Source organism: Marmota monax, unplaced genomic scaffold (assembly GCF_021218885.2).
Source record: "Marmota monax isolate L192 unplaced genomic scaffold, Marmota_monax_Labrador192_F-V1.1 WCK01_AAM20220418_F8-fsc00064, whole genome shotgun sequence".
NCBI lineage: Eukaryota > Metazoa > Chordata > Mammalia > Rodentia > Sciuridae > Marmota > Marmota monax.
The window spans coordinates 1,425,237-1,447,470 of NW_026694542.1; the positions used below are offsets into that span (position 1 = coordinate 1,425,237).

Consider the following 22,234-nt stretch of genomic DNA (forward strand, 5'->3'; position numbering starts at 1 on the left):
CCCCCCCCAAAAGATAATAGTTTACAATCCATACCTTCCTCATGAAAATTAAACAAAAATTATATGTGAGACACGTGGAAATTCTAGTTCAAGAAATAAATGATATAAAATTTCTGACTTACTTACTAGAAGTAAATGCCAGGATTTACTCTATTTTATAATATGGATGGTGGTAGATATCAAATGGCTACGGTAATTATAGTCCCTTGGAGCGCAGTGGTGCATGCTTGTAATCCCAGCTACTTGGGAGGCTGAGGCAGGAGGATCATGAGTTCAAAGCCAGCCTCTGCAATTTAGCTTAAGCCCTAAGCAGCTCAGCCAGACCCTGTCTTTAATAAAATATTAAAAAGGACTGGGGATGACTCTCAGTGGTTAAGTACCCCTGGATTCAATCCCTAATATAAAAGATATTTCATTGGATGCATAGAGAAGAGTGATTAATGGTTTATTTTAAAATATCAATATTGACAATACATTAGGAATTACATATTTTTCAACTCCATGAAGAATTGCTCAGAGGAAGTGTTTTAAAAAAAAAAACACGAAACTTCTTTTACATATATGAGCGAATATCTTAGAAATTTCTCACCAGCCACTTGCCTAAATTCGGACCCTACACAATGCTGGGCAGGAAAGGAATAGAGACATTTCATGCACTTATCCCTAACCCTTGTCATGAACAAATCCGAATAGAATCAAACACCTTCCGGGTTCTCACGAAACCTGTAATAGCCATGTGCCACCCACAGGTGGCACACGCTAGCGACCCCGGGTAGTGCGGGGGGGCGGGCCGTCCGAGCACGCCTCTCGGTAGCCCTGTGATCTCTCTGGGCTTCCGTTGAGCACGAGCAAGATGGCAGCCTCCGAGACGGTTAGGCTACGGCTTCAATTTGATTACCCTCCTCCAGCTACCCCGCATTGCACGGTCTTCTGGCTTCTGGTCGATCTAAACAGATGCCGAGTCGTCACGGATCTCATCAGTCTCATCCGCCAGCGATTCGGCTTCAGTTCTGGGGCCCTTCTAGGTCTCTACCTGGAGGGGGGGCTCTTGCCCCCGGTCGAGAGCGCGCGCTTGGTGAGGGACAACGATTGCCTCAGGTGCGCGCGGCGCCAGGAGACGGCGGCGGGGCGGGCGGCTGGCCGGGGACGCGCCTGCGCACCCGGGGTCGCCTCCGGCCGGGTTTGGGTGAGACTGGGAAAAAAAAAAAATGCAAATGCATGAAGCCTGGAGATCTAGACTGGTCTAGCCAAGGCTGGGGCTGGGGAATCTGCATCCTAACTAGTGTCGTTCTCCGGGAGCTTCTGATTTTCAGGTGAACCAAACTTGGAGCAGCTCTCCTGCTCCTGAATAGGGCAGGTGCTTCTTCCAGCCTTGATTTAGGGAACCCGCACCCAGCCAGGCACTGTGTTCCGTGCACATGGTGGCAAATGTCTGGGAGCCTGGCCTTCCTTGGCATACTCTCAGGGTCATCTGCCCGGAGACCAGACGGAGAAAAAAAACAGTCCTGTTTTCTTCCTAACGCTTTGGTTGTCCCACTTTAGTTCCTGTGCAGTATCCGCTGAGACTTCTGGGCGACATTCTGTGTCTCACTAGGCGTTTGGGGTTCACCCAAATAGGTGTTTGGATCCTTCTCTTTGTGCATCAGGACACACAAGAATAATTTGAAATATGCTTTTGGAAATTTTAGAAAATAGTAGGTGAGTATCCAGGGGCAGTTATAGTATGAATTGCCAATACCTCGTGGTCTCAGTCAGATAGTGAGATGTGATCATTCCAGTTCAGATTCTCATTTTGGACTGATTTGTCACCACCACCTCATTAAGCCTAAGCTACAGTGAATTTCGGAATTGTGAGCCAGGCTACATCCTGTTGCTTGCCTTTTGTTGTTGAAAATTGTTTTCCCCGAAGCATGTCAGATTCACAAGATTTCTTCATAACATCAGAGAATTTAATTTGGAATAATGATTATATCTTTGAGTGTCTCTTAAGTCAGGAATGCTATGACTTATTAACAATATTCAGCTGTTTCAAATGACAATTTGAAATAGCCCAAATTTCAAATAATGTTCTTTTCTCTTTTTATTGACTGTAATAGGCCTCCATTTGCTCTGAAATTTAGGGACCAATTAAATATTACAGATTAAGGACTGTATCCCCTCCTATTAAGTTTACTTTCCCAACTGTCCCCTGCCTAATGAATTAATAACTTACTGATTGCTAGCTAAGTACAGTTATACTTCACTTAATGAATCATCTAGGAATTACACTGTTTATAATGAAGCTCACAATGTCAAAAACAATGGTGAAAGTTGTTATAAGTAATAATTAGAGCACAATGGCAGGCAGATTCCTTCTAAATGCCTCAAATGCCCAAATGCATATGATGAGAAATCCTCTACAGGGGCTGATAACAACGTATGTCAGTGGTAGAGCACTTGCCTAGTATGTGCAAAGTCCTGGGTCAAATAACCAGCACTTGGGGGGAGGGGGGAACAGGGGGACGGACTTCTGTAGCTGGCTTCAATGATAAATAGGGACAATCCTGTAGGAGGAAACTAAATTTGGGAATGTTTTGTTTCATGCTCCCCGAATCATTGTCTTCCCCTGACAAATTCACTTTTTTTTCAGAGCTACAAAGGAAACATATTCTCTGTTGTCAGTTACCTAATATTGTTGAAGTACACCCAAATACGTAGCTTTGTGCTTCTGAATACTATCTTCTTGTGTGGTGCAGTCAGATTGAATAGTTTGATCAACTTATACTGCTAAGTACAGAAGATGATTGAGAAAAGAGAGATCAAGCCAGGTGCAATGGCACATTCCCATAATCCCAGCAACTTGGGAGGCTGAGGTAGGAGGACTGAGAAATTGAGCCAGTCTGGTATTTAGCAGTATCCTGTTTTAAATTTTATAAAAATTAAGAAGTCTGGGGCTATAGCTGTGGTTAGAACACTTGGGTTCCATCCCCAGTACTGCACCTGCCCCCACAAAAAGGAGAGAGATCCTGGAACAAAAGTGGTCAGGGAATTGAGCAGTACCTTGAAGTTTGGGCACATATTAGATGGCTAAAGTGCAGTTGTAGAGGCAAAAAAAAAAAAAAAATCAGAGGAGACAAGCCTGCTGATCAGAAGAATTCTGTTGGAAGTGCTGGGGAATTGTTAAGTCTGATGAGGAAAGGTAGAGCCAGGTTGTGAGAATCCTGAGAAATAATCTTTGAGGCCCCTGTGTGCCATTGTCTTTTCCTCATAATTCATTCTCTTAAACCCCAGGACTCTGACTGGACATCTGCACCCAGACTGTTGACAGTGAGCTCCTGAGGTTGGTCTTTAGGTCCCATGAGAAGAGGAAGTGCTCCTACTTGCTTGGAGACCCCAGTGTTAGTTTGCCAGGGCTGCTATAACAAAATACTGCAGATGGATGGCTTCAGCGACAATGATTTCTCATGATATTGCAGATTTGGTTTCTTCTGAGGCCTTTCATTAGTTTGTAGAAGGCATCCTTCTCCCTATGTGCTTACATGGGCTTTTCTCTGTGTGCATTCCTGGTATTTTTCTTTGTCCAAATTTCCTCTAAGGAGACCAGTCAGATTGGATCAGGATCCACCCTAACGGCCTCATCTTGACCTAATCACCTCTTTAAAAGTTCTGTCTCTTCATACAGTCACAAGAGGTACTGGGACTTAGGGCTTCTACATATGAACTTTAAGGGGCCACAGTTGAGCTCATAACAGCTCCCGAAGAGGGTTTCACAGAGGTTTGGTTGCAGCAACAGGTTTGGACAGTGACCAGGTAGAAGAGAGCTTTCAGTTGAAGTCATACTGTGAGGAAATAAAGTGTACTCCCTCCTCTCTCACTCTTTCAAATGCCTACAGTATTTGATCAAATGTTAGAAGTGGGTTCTCATTTCATATTCCTGTAGTCAGTACAAAGTCAAACCTCTCTAAAGCATCTATGACTCTGTGACTCACAAACTGTGTGCTTTTGGTCAGGTAACTTTTTACCTGTCTGAAGGTGGCAATGTGGCTGCTGCCACCAGCTGCGAGACAGGAGGAAGGCTGCAGGGAACTGGTGGGATCCAAAGGAGTGAAGCTTTCCTATTTCACCTTCCTTGTTGAATTTCATGTTTGGTTGATGAGACAAGTTCATAAAAAATCCACCAACGTCTCCTTCAGAGGACTAACAGCGTTCATTGTATTAATGAAAATTAGAACTAACATGGATAGCACTTGTTTTGAGCCAGGCATGCTTTAGATATATAATAGTTCATTTGAGTACTATAATTATTATCATTATCCTCATTTTTATAGATGAGAAGGGCTGAGGTAATGGCTTTTTAAAAATTAATTACAGTGGCAGAAAGAGGATTTTTAACCCAGGCAATCATTTTGACCTTGGTAAGATGACAGTATAAGAAAGTAGGTGTCAGGTGGGGCAGATGGGCATGTCTATATTTCTGTATAATAAAATCCTAGAAGCAAAATTACAAATATAAAAGGGAGTATTTGCATTTTGATAATACCACCCATTTTTCCCTGCAAAGAGTTTGAGTAAAAAGTAGAGGATATGTTTTAGAAGTTCCTTGAAATCAAATTTCTGTCATTGCTAATTAATTAACCCAGGTAATTCACTTCAGTTTATAAAAGAATAATTGCATTCACTTTTGTTTGTAGAGGACAGCTCCATTTGTTATCTGTACTTCATATAGAGAAATGAACATTACTAAAGCAAGCATACCCCCTGTAATTTGAGGGCAGTGGCACATGCCTATAATCCCAGCAGCTTGGGAGGCTGAGGCAGGAGAATCCCTAGTTCAAAGCCAGCTTTAGCAATTTAGTGAAGCCCTAAGCAACTCAGCGAGACCCTGTCTCCAAATACTCTATAAAAAAGGGCTGGAAATATAGCTCAGGGGTTAAGCACCTATGGGTTTAATCCCTGGTACTAAAAAAAAAAAAAAAAAAAAAAAGGCAATCAAACAGACTTAAGGAGACCATTTCTTGTTCCCTAGGTGACATTTTGCCTCACTCTGTTCATATTTGTTCCTTGTGGGGAACAGTAGCTAGTGAGGCTGCAGTAATCACAAGTCATACTTTTCAGTCAGATACCTATACACGCAGTGTCTTCAGGAGGAATAAGGGTCAGGTATGTAACTCAGTGGAAGAGCCCTTGTCTAGCATGCACAAAGCCCTGGGTTTTGTTCCCAGGACCACAAACAAAACAAAAAAATGGGTGAGGTGATGCTTTAGAAAGCATGATAGTGTTACCAGCTCCAGGGAAAAGTATGAATGCTGCCTAAACTGGGTGCAGCATTTGCTGTCTTGTATGTAGGGACTTAATAAACTATAATGTCCGAGCAGGAAGTTGAGTAGCTATTTGAAGTTTGGGGAAGAGTTTGGTCCTAATTAGTCATCTCACAATTGAAGCTTGAATCATAGCATTGCTAAAAGTTAAACAAATTAATAAAAAATGTCAAGGAAAAAAATCTGATATTCTGGAACTTATTCAATGTTGGATTCACAGGATGCCACACTAGATTGTGCCAGTTAAAAATGACTTCTTTGCTGTTAAATATTGCGGCCTTTAGAAGGGAATAGAGGGCTGGGGATGTGGCTCAAGCGGTAGCGTGCTCGCTTGGCATGCATGCGGCCTGGGTTCGATCCTCAGCACCACATACAAACAAAGATGTTGTGTCCACCGAAAACTAAAAAATAAATATTAAAAAAAAAAAACTCTCTTTCTCTCCCTCTCTCTCTCACTCTCTCTCTTTAAAAAAAAAAAAAAAAAAAGAAGAAGGGAATAGAGAGAGGATATGTTTTTATAATATAAATCCCTAATCATTCAGAGTTTTATTTCTGTCTTTATTTTCTCCTACTTGGTAGCTATTATTTTATCTTGATTTGTGGATTTCTAAATAGTTGTTTGTTGAAAAATAATTGAGGATTTTTCTCATTTACTACTTTGAGGAGGTAAATCAACAAGATTATTGGGCTTTAAAAAAATTAAGGAATGCGGATTAGGGTTGTGGCTTGGTGGTAGAATGCTTGCCTAGCATGTGTGAGGCCCTGGGTTCGATTCTCGGCACCACATAAAGATAAATAAATAAAGGTATTGTGTCCATCTACAACTAAAAGATATTTCTAAAAAAATAAAGAATGCTTATACATATGCCCTTATACTTATGCCCTAACCCCTAACCCTAACCCTAACCAATTATACTTTATTTTCAAATATGACTGTATCTTTCCCTGTTCACTCAGGATTAGCTATTGCCAGTTCATTGGGGAAAATTGCTATTCTATAATGAAATAATTTTGGATGCAGTGTGTATTAGTCCAGGTTCTCCAGAAAAACAAAACTGTTGCAGGATTTCTACACAGAGAGACAGGGCACCAGTGTTCCACAGGAAGCAGTGTTTATTTTGTGCCAGCACAGACTCAGCAGATTCACATCCAAAGGCCAAGTTTCGATTGCATTAGGACTTCCTCTCCTCCTTTCCTCCCATTGCATATTATCCCCTTTGTCTCCCCTATATGGAAAAATACATTTTGCGTCGCTATTCTGTACTATAAAATCATAAAGAAGTTACCACAGAGCTGTGCAGCCCCACCTTTCCTTTGTCTGGTGAATGCATATGTACATGGCTATTGAAGGCATCATGTTGTCTGACAGTCAAGCATGTACACACAGATCTGGCCTTGCTTTGCTGCTGTGCCTGTTTGGAGAGGGCTTCGCTTCTTCCACAAAACCAATAGGAAAAACACATGATTTAATATAAGGAATTAACTTACACAGTTGTGGAAGCTGAGAAATCTCAAGATCTGTAGTCAATAAGCTGGGGACCAGAGGGTCAGTCGTGTGATTCTAATCCAAGTCTGACTCTGAAGGCTGGAGAAGTCTGATATCCCAGCTTGAAGGGTCAGACAGAAAGCAAATTCTCTAAGTCCCTTTTGTTCTCTTTTGGCAATTAGTGGATTGGATGAGGCCAACCCACATGCGGAAAAGCAGTTTACATAGTCTTACAATTTATACGTTAATTTCACCCAGAAATGCTCTCATAGACATGCCATGGACAAAAAATAATGCTTAAACAAATGTCTGGGCACCCATACCTCAGGCAAGTTGACACATAAAATTAACCATCACAAACTGTCATGCAATTTTATGGGCATCTGTCACTATTCCAGAGAACATAAATTGTGTAGTATTTCCCTAAGTTTAAACAAAAAATAATAATCAAATCTCATATTACTTCTTATTATTTTTAAGTATATATTTATTTTTAATTGTCAGTTATTGTACATATTTATAAGGAACGATGATATTGTAGTACATGTATACAATGTGTAATTATTTGATGAGGGTCACTGGCATATCTGTTACCTCAGGCATATGTCATTTCTTTGTGTTGGGAACATTCAAAATTCTCTCTACTAGCTATTTGGGAATATTTGTTAATTGTTGTCAACCATAGTTATCCTATGGTGCTGTAGAACACTCTTCCCGGGATCTGATAATCACTATTATATTTTTTTATTTCTTTGAAATCAAATTTTTAGCTTCCAAATGTGAGAGTACATAGTATTTTTCTTTCTGCAGCTGCATTATTTTAATTAACAGAATGTCCTCTAGTTCCATTCATGTTGCTGCAAATGAAAGAATTGCATTCCTTTTATGACTGGTCAATTTTGCACTGCACACACATATCACATCTTCCTAATCCACTTATCTGTTGATGGGCACCTAGGTTGATTCCATATTTTGGCTATTAAAAATAAAATTTCATTTTTTAAAAAGCAACACATTCCAAAACAAAAATGTTTTTTGTTTTTTTTTTTAATTTTTTTAATATTTATTTTTTAGTTTTCGGCAGACACAACATCTTTGTATGTGGTGCTGAGGATTGAACCCGGGCTGCACGCATGCCAGGCAAGCGCGCTACCACTTGAGCCACATCCCCAGCCCACAAAAATGTTTATGTTAGCAATTATTACCTTTTAGGGTAGGTAACATACATGTAGTGAAAGATAATGAGTTTTGAGGCTAGACAGGTTTGAATTGCTTTCCTGCTACTTATCAGCTTATCAGCTGGGGATCTCGAGTAACTTACCTGTCTGAACTATAATTTTGTAGCTTGTAAAAAAAACCAAAAATGAAAAAACCTACTTTCTTGTGGTTTTTGATAAGAGAAAATGTGTAAAAAATATTTGAGACACGGTATTCAGTAAGTAAAACTGGCCTATGAAAGTTGACCATAAGTCGTGCTATATGGGCCATTTTGTCAAAAAGAGCCTTTGTTTTCCTTAAGTGACATGACAGTTTTTCACTGCTGGTAGTGACCATTTGCAGAATCATCTCAATGTATAGCTACATCCTGGAGTCATACTTATGAATTGCTCACTCTAGCTTTCTCTTTTTTTTTTTTTTTTTTTGACAGAGTTAAGTTAGAAGAGAGAGAAATTCCTGAGACTTCTGTAGTAGTCAGTAATGGAGATGATATTCCTTTACCATCTAGAAAAGCAAAGAAGCGGGCTTATAAGTTGGAGGAGGATGAAGAATCAGAACTAGGTTATAGATATTCAAAGAAGCAGTGGAAGAAGCAAGACAACAATAATATTAATGAGAAGGTCGTGGATCTGGAACCAAAAGCTGTCACAGAACAGACTGGGAAGAAAAAAGGCAAGAGAAAAAATAAAGCAACATGTTGCCCAGTGGATGAAGAGGAAGAAGACACCAAAAAGAGAACACCAAAGAAAAAGGAGAAATATGAAAATAAAAAACAGACCAAGAATTCCAAGTGTCCTAAAGCACAGATGTCAAAAGAGGGGATCACCCAGAAGTATACTCCTCAGAAAGGTTCTGCTAAAAACAGTCTTGTGAAAGTCAGAAGAAAAGGTGGGAGAGTCACAAGTTCAAAAGACAGCCCCAATTCCTCCTCGGAGTCTGAGTCTAGTTCTAGTCCGGATTCGAACAGTGATGATATCAGCAATGTCACATTGGAGGTTAGAAATTCTTCAGAGAAACTATCAACTGAGTTATCAAAAGAAGGACCTTTTACAAAAAATACAGTTGTAAACAAACTGGTTGCAAAAGCTGCCATTACCACCAGCAAAGGCAAGATCAGAGCCTCATCTTCTAGTTCAGATTCCGCTTCAGATTCAGAGGAGCAGTGCATTGTGTCCAAGAGCACTCCGGAGTATGCTACAGATTTCCTAAAGACAGTAGGCCTCTTTTCAGGAAGGGGCTGTCCAGGTCCAGGGCTGACAGTACAGACTCCAAGTTCCATAGGGTGGAAATTTTGGGAATCAAATACTAGCAAACAGGCTCCTGGTTCTCTTCCCAGTGTGTCTCTCCCCACCAGTTTAGGAAGAGGATGGGGGAGAGGAGAGGACCTTCTTTCTTGGAAGGGAACAAGAGGTCGGGGCATGCGAGGGAGAGGTCGAGGACGAGGGCATGCTGTTTCCTGTGTTTTAAATACTAGCACTGAATATCAGAAGCAGCAGCAATTAAATGAGATAGTAACAAATTCATCTACTATTATCCAGGTAAGTATTGTTTATTATGAGTTGACTACTTTTTTTCTCCATGGAGAAAGTAGTCATGTCACATGGACTCCATGTCACGAGCTCCCATTTTCTCACCAGTAATGAAGTCATGTGACTAATGCTGTTTTTCAGAATCCAGTAGCAATACACAAGAAGGACTATAGTCTATTACCACTGTTAGCAGCTGCCCCTCAAGTCGGAGAGAAGATTGCATTTAAGGTATATTTTAAAACAGCAACAATTACAACAAAAAAGGTTAGCTCCCCTTCCAAATAAACTTATTTAGCAAGTCATGTTGAATAATATTTATAAAAACCCTTTTCCCTGGAACACCAGTGTGACCAAAGTTTCATGGATGGGGCCTCAGACTGGTGAGGGTGGGCACTGCATGTTTTCTTCCAGGGGCAGGTTGGTAAGACAGAGGAGACCTGGGGATAAGAGAGGATAAGAGAGAGGGCTTGTGTACTCGTAGGTTTTTTTCTTCTTTTTTAGCTTTTGGAACTAACATCTGATTACTCTCCTGATGTCTCTGACTACAAGGTAAGCTTGTTTATTTAAAAATAATTAATTCAGCTGGACATGTTAGCGTGTGCTTGTAGTCCCAACTGCTCAGGAGGCTGAGGCAGAAACAGCTTTAGCCAGGAGTTCAGGGCCAGCATAGGCAACATAGTGAGACAAAGTTGTCAGTATACTATTAAGATTAAAGTTATATTTAATACTACTTGCTTGGATAAAATAGTTCTTTTTTTTTCATTAAAGTCATAAAGTAGAAGATTAAATTACTTATCAAAGTGTAAACTTTTAAAAATTATCACTGTTGTTGGGAGTGGTGGCACACGCTTGTAATCCCAGTGGCTGGGGCGGCTGAGGCAGGAGGATCTTGAGTTTAAACCTAGCCTTAGCAACTCAGTGAGGCCCTAAGCAATTCAGCAAAACCCTGTCTCTAAATAAAATATAAAAAAAAAGGGCTAGGGATGTGGCTCAGTGGCTAAGTGCCCTTGGGTTAAATCTCTGGTACAAAATAAAAAAAAGAAAGATGAGTCCTATATTTTTGCATTCATCTTAAGTGCTGTTTTCTAGCTTGATCAGTTGATTTATTTAATTCTATTCCAAAAAAAATAGTCTCTCAAGGCCCTTGACCCCCACTGAACCTGGTTTTTAGAAGTACCTGTTGTCTATACTCAGAAAGCCTGGGAAGGTGCAGGAGGAACCGATTAGTTGGCCTTCCTGTGTGTCCCCAAAGACCACCCATTGTCTCATTGCCCACCAGCAACCATAGGGTAATGCCTCCTCTTGATGCATTTGAAAACCAGCTCCCAAATCTGAGGGACCTGGGAGGAAGGAAATTTTAAACTTACCAGTAAGAAAGTACCTTCCTGTTTCAGCCTTAAGGGACTGTACTCAGCCCTTAGGATGGCCCCGACAGCATCAGAAATGGGAGCCGCACCACTGGGGTATAGGTGGCCTCTCCTATTAAAGGCTGTGATGGCCAGTCCCACCTGAGTACATCATCCTAGCCTATTTTTCTCCATTTCTCTTATTTAGTGACTTTTGATGACCTAGTGTATTCTTGGCCTTTCTTTAAGTTCTGTAGATGTCTACCATTTATGATTAAAATGTATCTATTTTGCCTCTGAAATTATTTCAGTATACTCAGATAGAATGATTATAAATCTGCTGTTCTTATTTCCCCTACATGTTGATTTATTTTTAATGCTTTTTATTGAAATAGAATTCAAACACATAAAACTTGCTATTTTAACCATTTTAAAGTCTACAATTCAGTGGTTTATAGTATTTTCACAGTGTTTTATATGTTGATTTTTGACTTGGACTTTTATTTTTGAAAGGAAGGAAAAATATTAAGCCACAATCCAGAGACCCAGCAAGTAGATATAGAAATTCTCTCATCCTTACCTGGTGAGTCTTTTGGAAATGAATTTGAAAATTTAGACTCTTCATATCTACAATGGCTTCTGAATAGCATTAATATACAAAGATGTTCTCTTTCTCAACTTAACCTAGCACCTGTAACTGGCTGTGTTCACCACTCTGTCCGCACCCCACACCTCTGGGGCCTGCACACCTACTCCTTGGATTGTGTCTACTAAGATATATTGGATTGGTTCTCAAAGCTGATGGGCTACTTGTTCTTATTGTATTTGTGTGACTTCATAAAGGATAATATGAGCTGGTGAAAACTGATTTCAAAAAGAATTATTTTTAGGAAACAATTGAATGCTGACTCAGGAGTATTACTGAAAAAAAATGCTATTAAATTATATATGAGTGGGTCAGCTATAAAAGATTGGGAAGACTTTGGTAAAAGTCTAAGAAGATTCTGTCCTTAGTTGCCTTGCAAAGTTTTGCATTCTTACATCACTTTAAAAAGAAAATCCTGGGCTGGGATTGTGGCTCAGTGGTCGAGCTCTTGCCTAGCATGTGTGAGGCACTGGGTTCGAATCTCAGCACCACATATAAACAAACAAATAAATGAATGAATAAAAAAATAAAATCTAAAAAGAAAGAAAGAAAATCCTAAATTGGAACTTACAGACAATGTATTAGGGGTATGGTTTATAAAAGAAAGACAGACAGTAAACTCAAGACCTACTTAGCTGTCTTTCAAAAAGATTGGCAAAATAAAGTGTCTACAATGTGTGTGTATACATATACTCTCACATTTTATTTTTTTGGTGGTGCTTGGAATCAAACCCAGGGTCTTGTGTGTCTTAGTTGAGTATTTGCACATTATTGTCACTGGTTCCCTGCTTTGTCCTGATTAATCCTACCTGTTTTGGTTCTGGATAAGACAGCTTTTATCACAAGGACCTTAACTTAGAATATGTTGCAGGGGTCCTTAACCAGAGAGCAGGGGAGTTGACTTTCTCTTTAGCAGACTCTAAAGCAATTAATTTTTTCCTTATACAAGTCAGTGAATGAAAGACTAAAAATTCCACCGAGCATGGTGGCACATAACTGTAATCCCAGCCACTTGGGATTTCGAGTTCAAAGCCAGCCTCAGCAAGAGCGAGGCTGAGCAACTCAGCGAGACCCTGTCTTAAAATAAAATCCAAAGTCAGGCTTGGGATGTGGCTCAGTGGTCAAGTGCCCCTGAGTTCAATCCCTGGTCGGAAAAAAAGTGGTAAAAAATTTAAAAGTCATCACCAAAAAATAATAATAATAGTAAAAAGGGCTGGGGATATAGCTCAGTGATAGAGCATCACTGGGATCAATATTCCGTATACCTAACTAATACCCCTCCCCCCCAAGAAAAGAAGATGACGATGACAATGACAGCTGGAAAGCCAGTGTAAGTTATATCTAAACTTTTACTTAATATCACAAAGTGATTTTATTGAAAAACTCTTTTGACTGATTTCTGTCTATTGAACTTTTGAATCTTTCTTTCTCCCACTCCTTCCTCCCAGTACTAGGAACTGAACCCAGGGGCGCTCCACCCCTGAGGCTTTTTTTTTTTTTTTTGACATAGGATCTTGCTAAAGTTGGTCTTAAACTTGTGATTCACCTTTGTCAGCCTCCTGAGCTGCTGGGATTACAGGCCTACGCCACCATGCCCCAGTTTTTCCATATTTTTAGTGGCACGTTTTAGTTGTACATAGTGATGGGATTTGTTGTTATATTTGTGCATGCTATTTATTTATTTATTTATTGGTACTAGGAATTGAATTCAGGGGCACTCAACCACTGAGTCACATCCCCAGCCCTATTTTGTATTTTATTTAGAGACAGGTTCTCACTGAGTTGCTTAGCACCTTACCATTGCTGAGGTTGGCTTTGAACTCCAGATCCTCCTGTCTCAGCCTCCCAAGCTGCTGGGATTACAGGTGTGTGCCACCACGCCTGGCCTTGTGCATGCTGTTTTTAATTTTGAGATAGGATTTTGCTAAGTTGCCAAGGCTGGCCTAAAACTTGCTATCCTCTTTCCTCAGTCTATAGCATTGCTGGGATTACAGGTGTAGGCCATGGGGCCCAGCTCTAGCTTTCTCCAGATGAGGTTTTATTTATAGAAATCCCTATTCTTAGGAATGATGGACAGAAGTTTGTGCATGGTCAAATTCCAGTGACACAAACCTAATCACTGCATGTCAAGTTGTTGACAATGACAATATCTAATTACAATTTTTCTTTTTCTTTTTTTTTTTGGTGCATATGTATATGGTACTGGAGATTGAACCCAAGAGTACTGTACCACTGAGGTACATCCCCAGCCCTTTTAATTTTAATTTTTATTTTTAGACAGTGTCTTGCTAAGTTGCCCAGACTGATCTTGAGCTTGTGATCCTCCTACCTCAGCCTCCTGAGTCACTAGGGTTACAGGCATGTGCCACCATGCCTGGCTAGCACTTTTCTTTGGGGCATCAAGAAATGACTACTGCTAGGTGTGGTGGCACACACCTGTAATCTCAGCAATTTAGCAAGGCCCTAAGCCACTTAGCATCTCCAAATAAAAAATTTAAAAGGGCTAGGGATATAGTTCAGTGGTAAAGTGCCTCTGCGTTCAATCCCTAATGCCAAAAAAACAAAACAAACCAAACAACCTCCTGGGCACAGAGGCATATGTGATCCTAACAACTTGGGAAGCTGAGGCAGGAGGATCACAAGTTGGAGGCCAGCTTCAGATAGTTAGCAAAACCCTGTCTCAAAAAAATTAAAAGGGCGGGGAATGTAGCTCAATGGTAGAGTACCTCTAGTTTCAATTTCCAGTATTGGAAAACAAAAACAAAAAAACTACCTGTTCTTTAAGAAAAATACAAGTAGTTCTCAATTTACATAGTTCTGATATACATGAATTTGTTACCATGGTTTGGTTAAATACTAAATAGTGTCTGTCCCCCAACAATACCAGGCAAGTATTTAGCATCAGTCCCCCATAATACTAGGTATGTTAACTGTAATTGCATTAAGTACTGATAGTTCTTCAGTCCACAAATCACTGTGTAAATAACAGATGTGCCCCCTGATGAGTGACGAGTCACGTCACTTCTTTCAGAGTCTGTCACTGACTGCTCACTGTACATCTAACATTCTGTACAGATGGCAGATGGTTGTGCTGCCTCCTTGTCTCTTAGTGTAAAACCTTGTACATTTTTAAAAAACATTTTAAAAACATGAAAGTACAGTAGAGAAACAAAAGTGAGAATGCTGGACTCTCCCTTGCCCGCGTCAGTGGAGTCACAGGTGAAGTGGCTGACTGGGGAAGTCCACTCTGCCACTTTTGTGAACTTCCTGACATACAGAAGGCGGCTGTGATGAAAAGTCCCAGCAGTGGCACCAGTGGAAAGCTTCACTAAGATTCCACACAGTGAAAAGGAAACGCTCAGAGCTACTTCTTGACATTAGAAGCTCTGAGAATAAAATGTTGAAAGCTGATCCACACCTCGAAGGGACTGTGATAGTCTACCAGGCAGGGAAAAGCTGTGCCATCTGTATCCTAAGCTACGTGACATGACGGCAGCATCGTTCCAACCGCCCTCGATAAGTTTCTTATGAAGAAATAAAGTGCTTTACCTTTCAGTTTCTAATGTTTGAAATAAAAATGGACTACAGAAATATTTTTACTAATTTTCATTTCTCTATATAGTGAGAGTCGTTGATGTTTTGATGACAATTTTGAAAAATTTCAAGACAACCATATTTTTTCCTGTTGATTGATAAGATAGTTTTGTCTCGCAGGTTTTTTTTCCCAATCCCATACTACTGTGGGAGCCTGAAACCTGCCTCTGTTTCCAAATAGTATGCATATGTGATTTCTGGGACTGAACGACATTGTATGTCACCTTGCCTTATTGAAACATATGAATTATCTTTTTGGATCATCTTGTGGTTCAATGTTCAGTTCTGGGATTAGTAGTGACAATTCCTCAAGCTCATTTTAAAGGAAAGGTTGTTGATGAACGGTCAGCAAGTGACCATGTTGTGGCACTGGTTCTCTAAGGGTCGTCTGTGAAGAGCGCTCCCTGATCTCTTGTACACCCGACTTGTATATCAGTTGGTGATTTTATTTGTTACTGTTTCCCCAATGATAGAAATTCTCTATAGAGAAATATTTTAACTATTGAGGAATAACTTATTGTCTTTTATCCCTGCCTTCTGGTTTCAGCCTTGAAAGAACCTGGGAAATTTGATTTGGTTTATCACAATGAAAATGGAACCGAGATAGTTGAGTATGCTGTGACACAGGAGAGGAAGGTAGGCATGCTTCTCTTCTTGCCTTGTTTGGTCAGTCATTCTTTTTTTTTTTTTGGTCATTTTCTTTTGACTGGTAATGTGGGATATGGAAGGTGACATTGTAGCTTCCCAAATTACTTATAATAAAACCATAAAGGGGCCGGGCACCATGGTGCACGCCTGTAATCCCCATGGTTCATAAGGATGAGACAGAAGGATTGCAAGTTCAAAGCCAGCCTCAGCAACAGCGAGGCACTAAGCAATTCAATGAGACCCTATCTCTAAATAAAATACAAAATAGTGCTGGGGATGTAGCTCAGTGGTTGAGTGCCCCTGAGTTCAATCCCCAGTACCAAAAAAAAAAAAAAAACAAACATAAAGGATCTAGGCCATGGGGGCAGCTAGTCTTTGCTGTTGAGCGGCAGTAACAAGTGCCAGGTGCTGAGTTGGTGCCATCATGTACCTCAAAGAGCCTATGTGATAAGATACTCAAACTTTTGTTTGATAGTGTGGAGTTGCTTACAAGCATAGTTATATAGGGATTCCAGTAGAAAAACTTTATTGGCATGTACAATTCATAAAAAGTGCACATAAATGTATAGCTTGAACAATTTTTACACATGATCATATCTACATAATCAGACATAGATAAAGAAATAGAACATGGCTGGGCACAGTGGCGCACAGTTATAATCCCAGCAGCTTGGGAGGCTGAGGCAGGAGGATTGCGAGTTCAAAGTCAGCCTCAGCAACAGCGAGGCACTAAACAACTCAGTGAGACCCTGTCTCTAAATAAAATACAAAATAGGGCTGGGGATGTGGCTCAGTGGTCAAGTGCCCCTGAGTTCAATCCCCAGTACGAAAGAAAGAAAGAAAGAAAGAAAGAAGGGAGGGAGGGAGGGAGGGAGGAAGAAAGACAGAAGGAAGAAAGGAAGGAAGGGAGGGAATATGAACAGCCTCTAGGAGCTTCCATCCTGTGCCCTTGCGGTCACTCCTTACTCCCAGAATTTTTATACTGAAGAAAATGTTTTCTTAAGACTCTTGTATTTGGAATGTTGTGAATCTTATTCTGGTAGTTTCACTATTGAAAATTCACATTTCATTTGAAACGTTAAGTCGTGGAAGCACTAACCAAACTATATGTTTTCCTGTGTTTTTTAGGTGGATGATAATTTTTTGTCCCAAAGTGCATTTTTAGGGTTGTGATAGGATTGGCAGTTTGGTCCAATCCCCTGTTCTTCTTTATCTGCAATACAAGAGCTCATTTTATTTATTTATTTATTTATTTTTCTTAAAATGTATTCCTGGAAGACTGCATTGGAAAATTGAACCTTGGAGGATTTTTCACTATGCATTTTTTTTTGGGGGGTGCGGGCACTGGGGATTGAACCCAGGGGTGCTTAACTACTGAGCCACATTCACTATGCCCTTTTAAACAAAGTCTTGAAGTAGAATACAGAGCCAGTAATTACTGGGGTTTTAAAAAAATTTTTTTTTAGATGTTGATGGACTTTTATTTATTTATTTATTTATTTATATGCAGTACTGAGAATCGAACCCAGTGCCTCCCTCACATGCTAGGCTAGAGCGTCACCACTGAGCCACATCCCAGCTGTCATTACTGTTTTTGACACTAGATGGCTCTCAGTATACATCCATGTGGCCCAGCGTTAGTGATTACTTGTAAATTGTAGTTTTTGTTTTCAGGCAGCATAGAATAAGAACTACTGAGCTTCCAAGAAGGGCATGGGCAGCCTAGTGATACACAGTTGGCCACATCTAGCTCCCAAGAAATCTGCAGGCCACCTGTCCACAGGGGAAATCCTTCTGGCACTTGTAACTTCTTACTCCTTCTGCATTTTCTCAGTCCCTACAACCCCCAATTGTAAACAAAAGATGAAATGTGTTTAATGTTAAACTTAAGCTACATTTTAGGGAAATGAATTCTTATGTCCTAATTAAACTCAATTTACTGGGACTCAAATTATTCCAGTTCTCAATCATCCTGCACAATAGAAATTTGCCTTCATTGAAGAGTCTGATGTCCATAGTCCAGTCCAAGTTCATCTAGTCTGGGAGCCCCTGGACCAAGGAAGATGCTCTTCAGTTTTAATTTGCATGTCATAGATATGTACTGAAACGTGTATTGATTGATTTGTAATGAGAAATATTATTCTACAAAGAATGAGATTAACCCTGAATGGTGGGATCTTGACTAACTTAAATTTTCTTTTTTTTTTGGTACTGGGAATTGAACTCAGGGGCACTCGATTACTGAGCCACACCCCAGCCCTATTTTGTATTTTATTTAGAGACAGGATCTCACTGAGTTGCTCAGTGCCTCACCATTGCTGAGGCTGGCTTTGAACTTGATCCTCCTGCCTTGACCTCCCAAACTGCTGGAATTACTTAAATTTTTTAACTTACTAAATCCTATATGACCTCAAAATGAAATGCTTAAACTATTTTGTATTTTTCCTCAGATCACGGTTTTTTGGAGAGAGTTGATTGATCCAAGACTGATTCTTGAATCTCCAAGTACCACCTCAAGTATAGAACATGTCTGAGGATGACCTTTCCACCTCATAGTTTATAAATGTCTTTTTTGTGAAAGTGACTATAACCTGAACTTTTTTTTTTTTTAAAGAGCATTTGAAAGTCTGGATTTTTTGTTATCTTCATTTGCCTGCATAGGGGGGAAAAAAAAATCTACCTCATCATTTAAAATAATATGGGTGGTTTGTAGACCCCCTGATTTTTCTTCAAGTTGATTTCAGTTAACAAAAGTTAGAACTTGACATTCCCTGCAAACATTGTTATATCCCGATAGTCTGGTTTCTTCTCATTTTCTATTTTTTTGACCATTGAGTAGCGATCGTCAGTAGGAGTTTATAATACCAAGTACAAGAATGTGCTGTGTATCTTGTTTCAATAAGTTTCATTAAGTAACATTTTAAAATATTAAAGCATGTTGCTTGAAATTTTTTAACATTTGAGTTGTTCCATTAAACATGGAGCATCTTATAAATTTCAAGTATGTTATACTTGAAATTGCCAAGAGTTAACAGATAGTTGGGTTTGTTGCAGACAGTGGGTTCAAGAATCCTTTCACATTTTCCTAATTTAAAAATTAAGGATTCTCAGGACCCTCTGTAAGAGCAGTGTGCCTAGAGGAGAACTGTGTTACCTTGGGTAGGGGATTTGCTGTGGGACTTAAGACCACGGAACATGTTATCTTGCTACAAGATGCCAGGCACCTGCTCAGTGGGTTGGAGTGAGGATCTTGAACAGAAACTTCCTTTTTTTTTTTTTTCTGTTATTACTCAATACAAAGCAAAAATGGCTAAATGTATACTGTGAAAAAGGCTTTCTTCTAACAAAAGATCAGATCCTCCTTCAGCTTTGCAAATTTTTAAATAAAATCATATTGAACATAATGTCCATGTTGAGTCGTGTTTAGTTGAATATTGCAAATTACTGTCTTGGTTAAGTAACGTAAGACATTGCACTTTTCCATAACAACATTTGCCTTCATCAAAGAGTCTGATGTTGCATAGTCCATCCAAGTTCATCCCATCTGGGAGCCACTGGATCATGCAAATTAAAATTTGCATGACATGGATGTGTATTGAAGTGTGTATTTATTTATTGTAATAAGAAATATTACTCTAGAAAGAGTGAGTTTAACCCTGAGTGGTGGGATCTTGGCAGTGGGGTTCTTCATAATATAATTTCTTTCCAGGGTTTGGAAAACAAATTAAGATAAATAATCAATATTAATTGGATCAAAGAGAAGTGTTGATGTCAGGGAATATTTTCAAATTTTAATCAGTTTGAGTTGCCTTTTTCCTCTATAGTGATGGGTAGAGTCCACTAGAAAGTTGATGGTATCAATTTAGGATTCCTGACCAGCTTTGGGAGAAATAAAATATGATAGGTTAGAAAAATAAGTGCTTCACACCCAAAGAATTTAAGTTTGCTTTTTGAAATTTTTGTTTCATTTACATACAGTTGTGTATGTATTGGAACACTATGTAAAATGTACATGTGTTTTTTACTACTTGAAACCAGAGATTTCATCATCATGTGATTCTCCAACTTGGAAGCTCTAAACTATACCACTTACCCAGGAGTGAGAGAGGAAAGGGGAGATGAGAAGGAAAGTACCAGGTACTGGCCACGGAGCAGATCTTTGATTGCTGCTTGGATTAGTCATCTTTACATCACTGGGACAAGAACAACTTAGAGAAGGAAACTTTTATTTTGGCTCATGGTTTCAGAGGTTCAGTCCTTGGTGGGCCAACTCCAAAGCTTTGAGGGAGGCAGAACATCATGGAGGAACTCATTGCAAAGGAAAGCAGCTCTGGCCATGAAGGCCAGGAAGCAAAGAGCTCTGCTCACCAGGGACAAAATATGAATCCCAAGGCACACCCCACTGACCTGCTTCCTCCAGACACACCCTATCTGCCTAGAGTTACTACCCAATTGATTCATTCAAGTGGATTAATCCACTGATTAGGTTACAACTCTCAAAATCTGATTGTTTCATCTCTGAACATTCTTGCATTGTCTCACATATGAGCTTTTAGGGGAGCTCTCATATTCAAACTCCTGGGCTTGATACTCCAGAGGGACCATTCTAAATGAGGAAAGTAGTACTCAGATGCCAGCTTTGTTATTATAGAATTATTCCATGGGTTTAAAGTAGTAACTCATCTAACTCCTCTCAACTCAGTGTTGAATAACTTGCCAACTACCACCCAATTAGCAGAGGGTGTATTAATCAAGGTACCTGTGATAAGGTACCTGGAATAGACAACCTAAAAGGAGGAAAGATGGATTTTGGCTCATGGTTTCAGTCCATGGTCACTTGACTCTATTGGTTTGGGCCTGTGGCAAGGCAGAACATCTTGTCAGTGGGAGCCTGTGGTAAAGGAAGCTACTTTGTGGCAGCCAGGGAGAAAAGAGAGAGGAAGGGACCAGGATTCCAGTATCCCTATAAGGGCATGCTCCCAATGACCTGACTTTCCACCCAACAGTGGTTCCACCACCTCTCAATAGTACTTTCAACTGGGGACCAAGCTTTCCACACATAGACTTTTGGGGACATTTAAGATCCAAACTACATTATGCTTTGGAGAGTTTATTGTAATTTTAGAACAATATTATTGACCCCAGGATGCTTTTGTAGCTGATCTTAAAGTGGCTCTGTCCTAGGCTGGGGATATTGCTCAGTTGGTAGAGTGCTTGCCTTGCATGCACAAGGCCCTAGGTTCAATCCCCAGCAACACACACACACACAGAGTCAGCTACAGCCCACCTGCCTCACATTTCCCACTCTGCTGCCATTATCCTTGAGAACATAAATCTGACATTCTCTGCCCCTGTGGTTCAGTTTTGACCATCTTCAGATTGTCTCCTCACCATGGACTTCTAGACTGCTTTGATTCTGTATTAAGATGACTCTGGAGCAGCCACTATGGTGAATGCGTGTAGTGCCAGCTATTTGAAAGGATGAGGTAGGGAGATTGCTTGAGCCCAGGAGTTTGAGGCTAGCCTGTGCAACATAGTGAGACCCTTTCTAAAAAATGGAGGGAAGGAAAGAAACTGACCCTTGATCAGTCTGATGCCCAATTGGGTCTTCTTTCTTTTTGTGAAGCCCTCCAGCACTCCTACTCCATGTGTATCACCAATATAGTTGGTCTCTGCTAGCCCTGTCTTGGACTCCATGGTGGTAACTTAATTTGTAGCAGCCCCCCCCCTAATCTCTGGAGGATATAAGACTTCTAATGGATGCTTGAAACCATGGATGGTGACAAACCCTACTTGTACTATCTTTATTCCTATCTTCATGAACTTTCACCTTTTCACTTAAACTGTATCTCTTTGGCATGCACAAATTGTCAGCATCACTACTTTTGAACTTCAGTGCCATTATTAAGTTAAATAAGACTTGTTTGAACACAAGCACAAGCACTGTGATACTGTGACAGTGAAGATAGGCACAAAAATTCTCTACAAAGCTGGGCACAGTGACACATGCCTGTAATTCCTGCAACTCAGGAGGCTGAGGCAGGAGGACCTAAAATTTAAAGCCAGCCTCAGTAATATAGTGAGGCTCTAAGCATATTAGTAAGACCCTGTCTCAAAATAAAATATAAAAAGGGATGGGGATGTGGCTCAATGGTTGAGTCTCCCCAAAAAATTAGCAAATTTTTGGGGAGGTTGAGCCTCCCCCCAAAAATAGCAAATCAAATCCAGCAATGTGTAAAATGATAATAATTAAAATAAAATATGAGAAGATAATAAATTCCTGGATTTATTCCAGGAATGCATGATTGGTTTAACATTCAATTTGTGTAACTCACCACATTAACCAAATAAAGAAGAACCTATGAATAGTGTTTAAAAATAAATGTTTGGATAAATAAGAGCACCTCAATGAAAAATTGATCATGATAGTTACAGAAAAAAATAACTGTTAGAACTCTTTGCACTCATTG

General features: G+C 40.0%; 1 protein-coding gene across 2 annotated transcripts; it reads left to right on the plus strand.

The window, feature by feature from the left end:
* Positions 1–815: 815 nt before the first annotated feature.
* On the plus strand, positions 816–19,168 carry Coil (coilin). Of its 2 annotated transcripts, none has more exons than XM_046420362.1 (7): positions 816–1,098; positions 8,432–9,539; positions 9,672–9,758; positions 10,032–10,079; positions 11,390–11,459; positions 15,664–15,752; positions 18,215–19,168. In XM_046420362.1, the coding sequence occupies exons 1-7, from the start codon at positions 854–856 to the stop codon at positions 18,296–18,298; spliced, it is 1,731 nt and encodes a 576-aa protein (XP_046276318.1). In that variant the 5' UTR covers positions 816–853; the 3' UTR covers positions 18,299–19,168. The 2 variants fall into 2 exon arrangements, with proteins under 2 accessions (XP_046276318.1, XP_058427474.1); XM_058571491.1 differs by lacking the exon at positions 816–1,098 and adding an exon at positions 1,232–1,698.
* The last annotated feature ends 3,066 nt before the right edge of the window (positions 19,169–22,234 follow it).

What these genes read in the sequence shown, in the direction of transcription:
- Coil (XM_046420362.1), top strand. Translation starts at nt 854, where the DNA reads ATGGCAGCCTCCGAGACGGTTAGGCTACGGCTTCAATTTGATTACCCT. An exon ending in AGGGACAACGATTGCCTCAG is followed by an intron (nt 1,099 to 8,431) that starts GTGCGCGCGGCG and finishes TTTTTTTGACAG; the next exon opens with AGTTAAGTTAGAAGAGAGAG. An exon ending in GAGAGAAGATTGCATTTAAG is followed by an intron (nt 9,759 to 10,031) that starts GTATATTTTAAA and finishes CTTCTTTTTTAG; the next exon opens with CTTTTGGAACTAACATCTGA.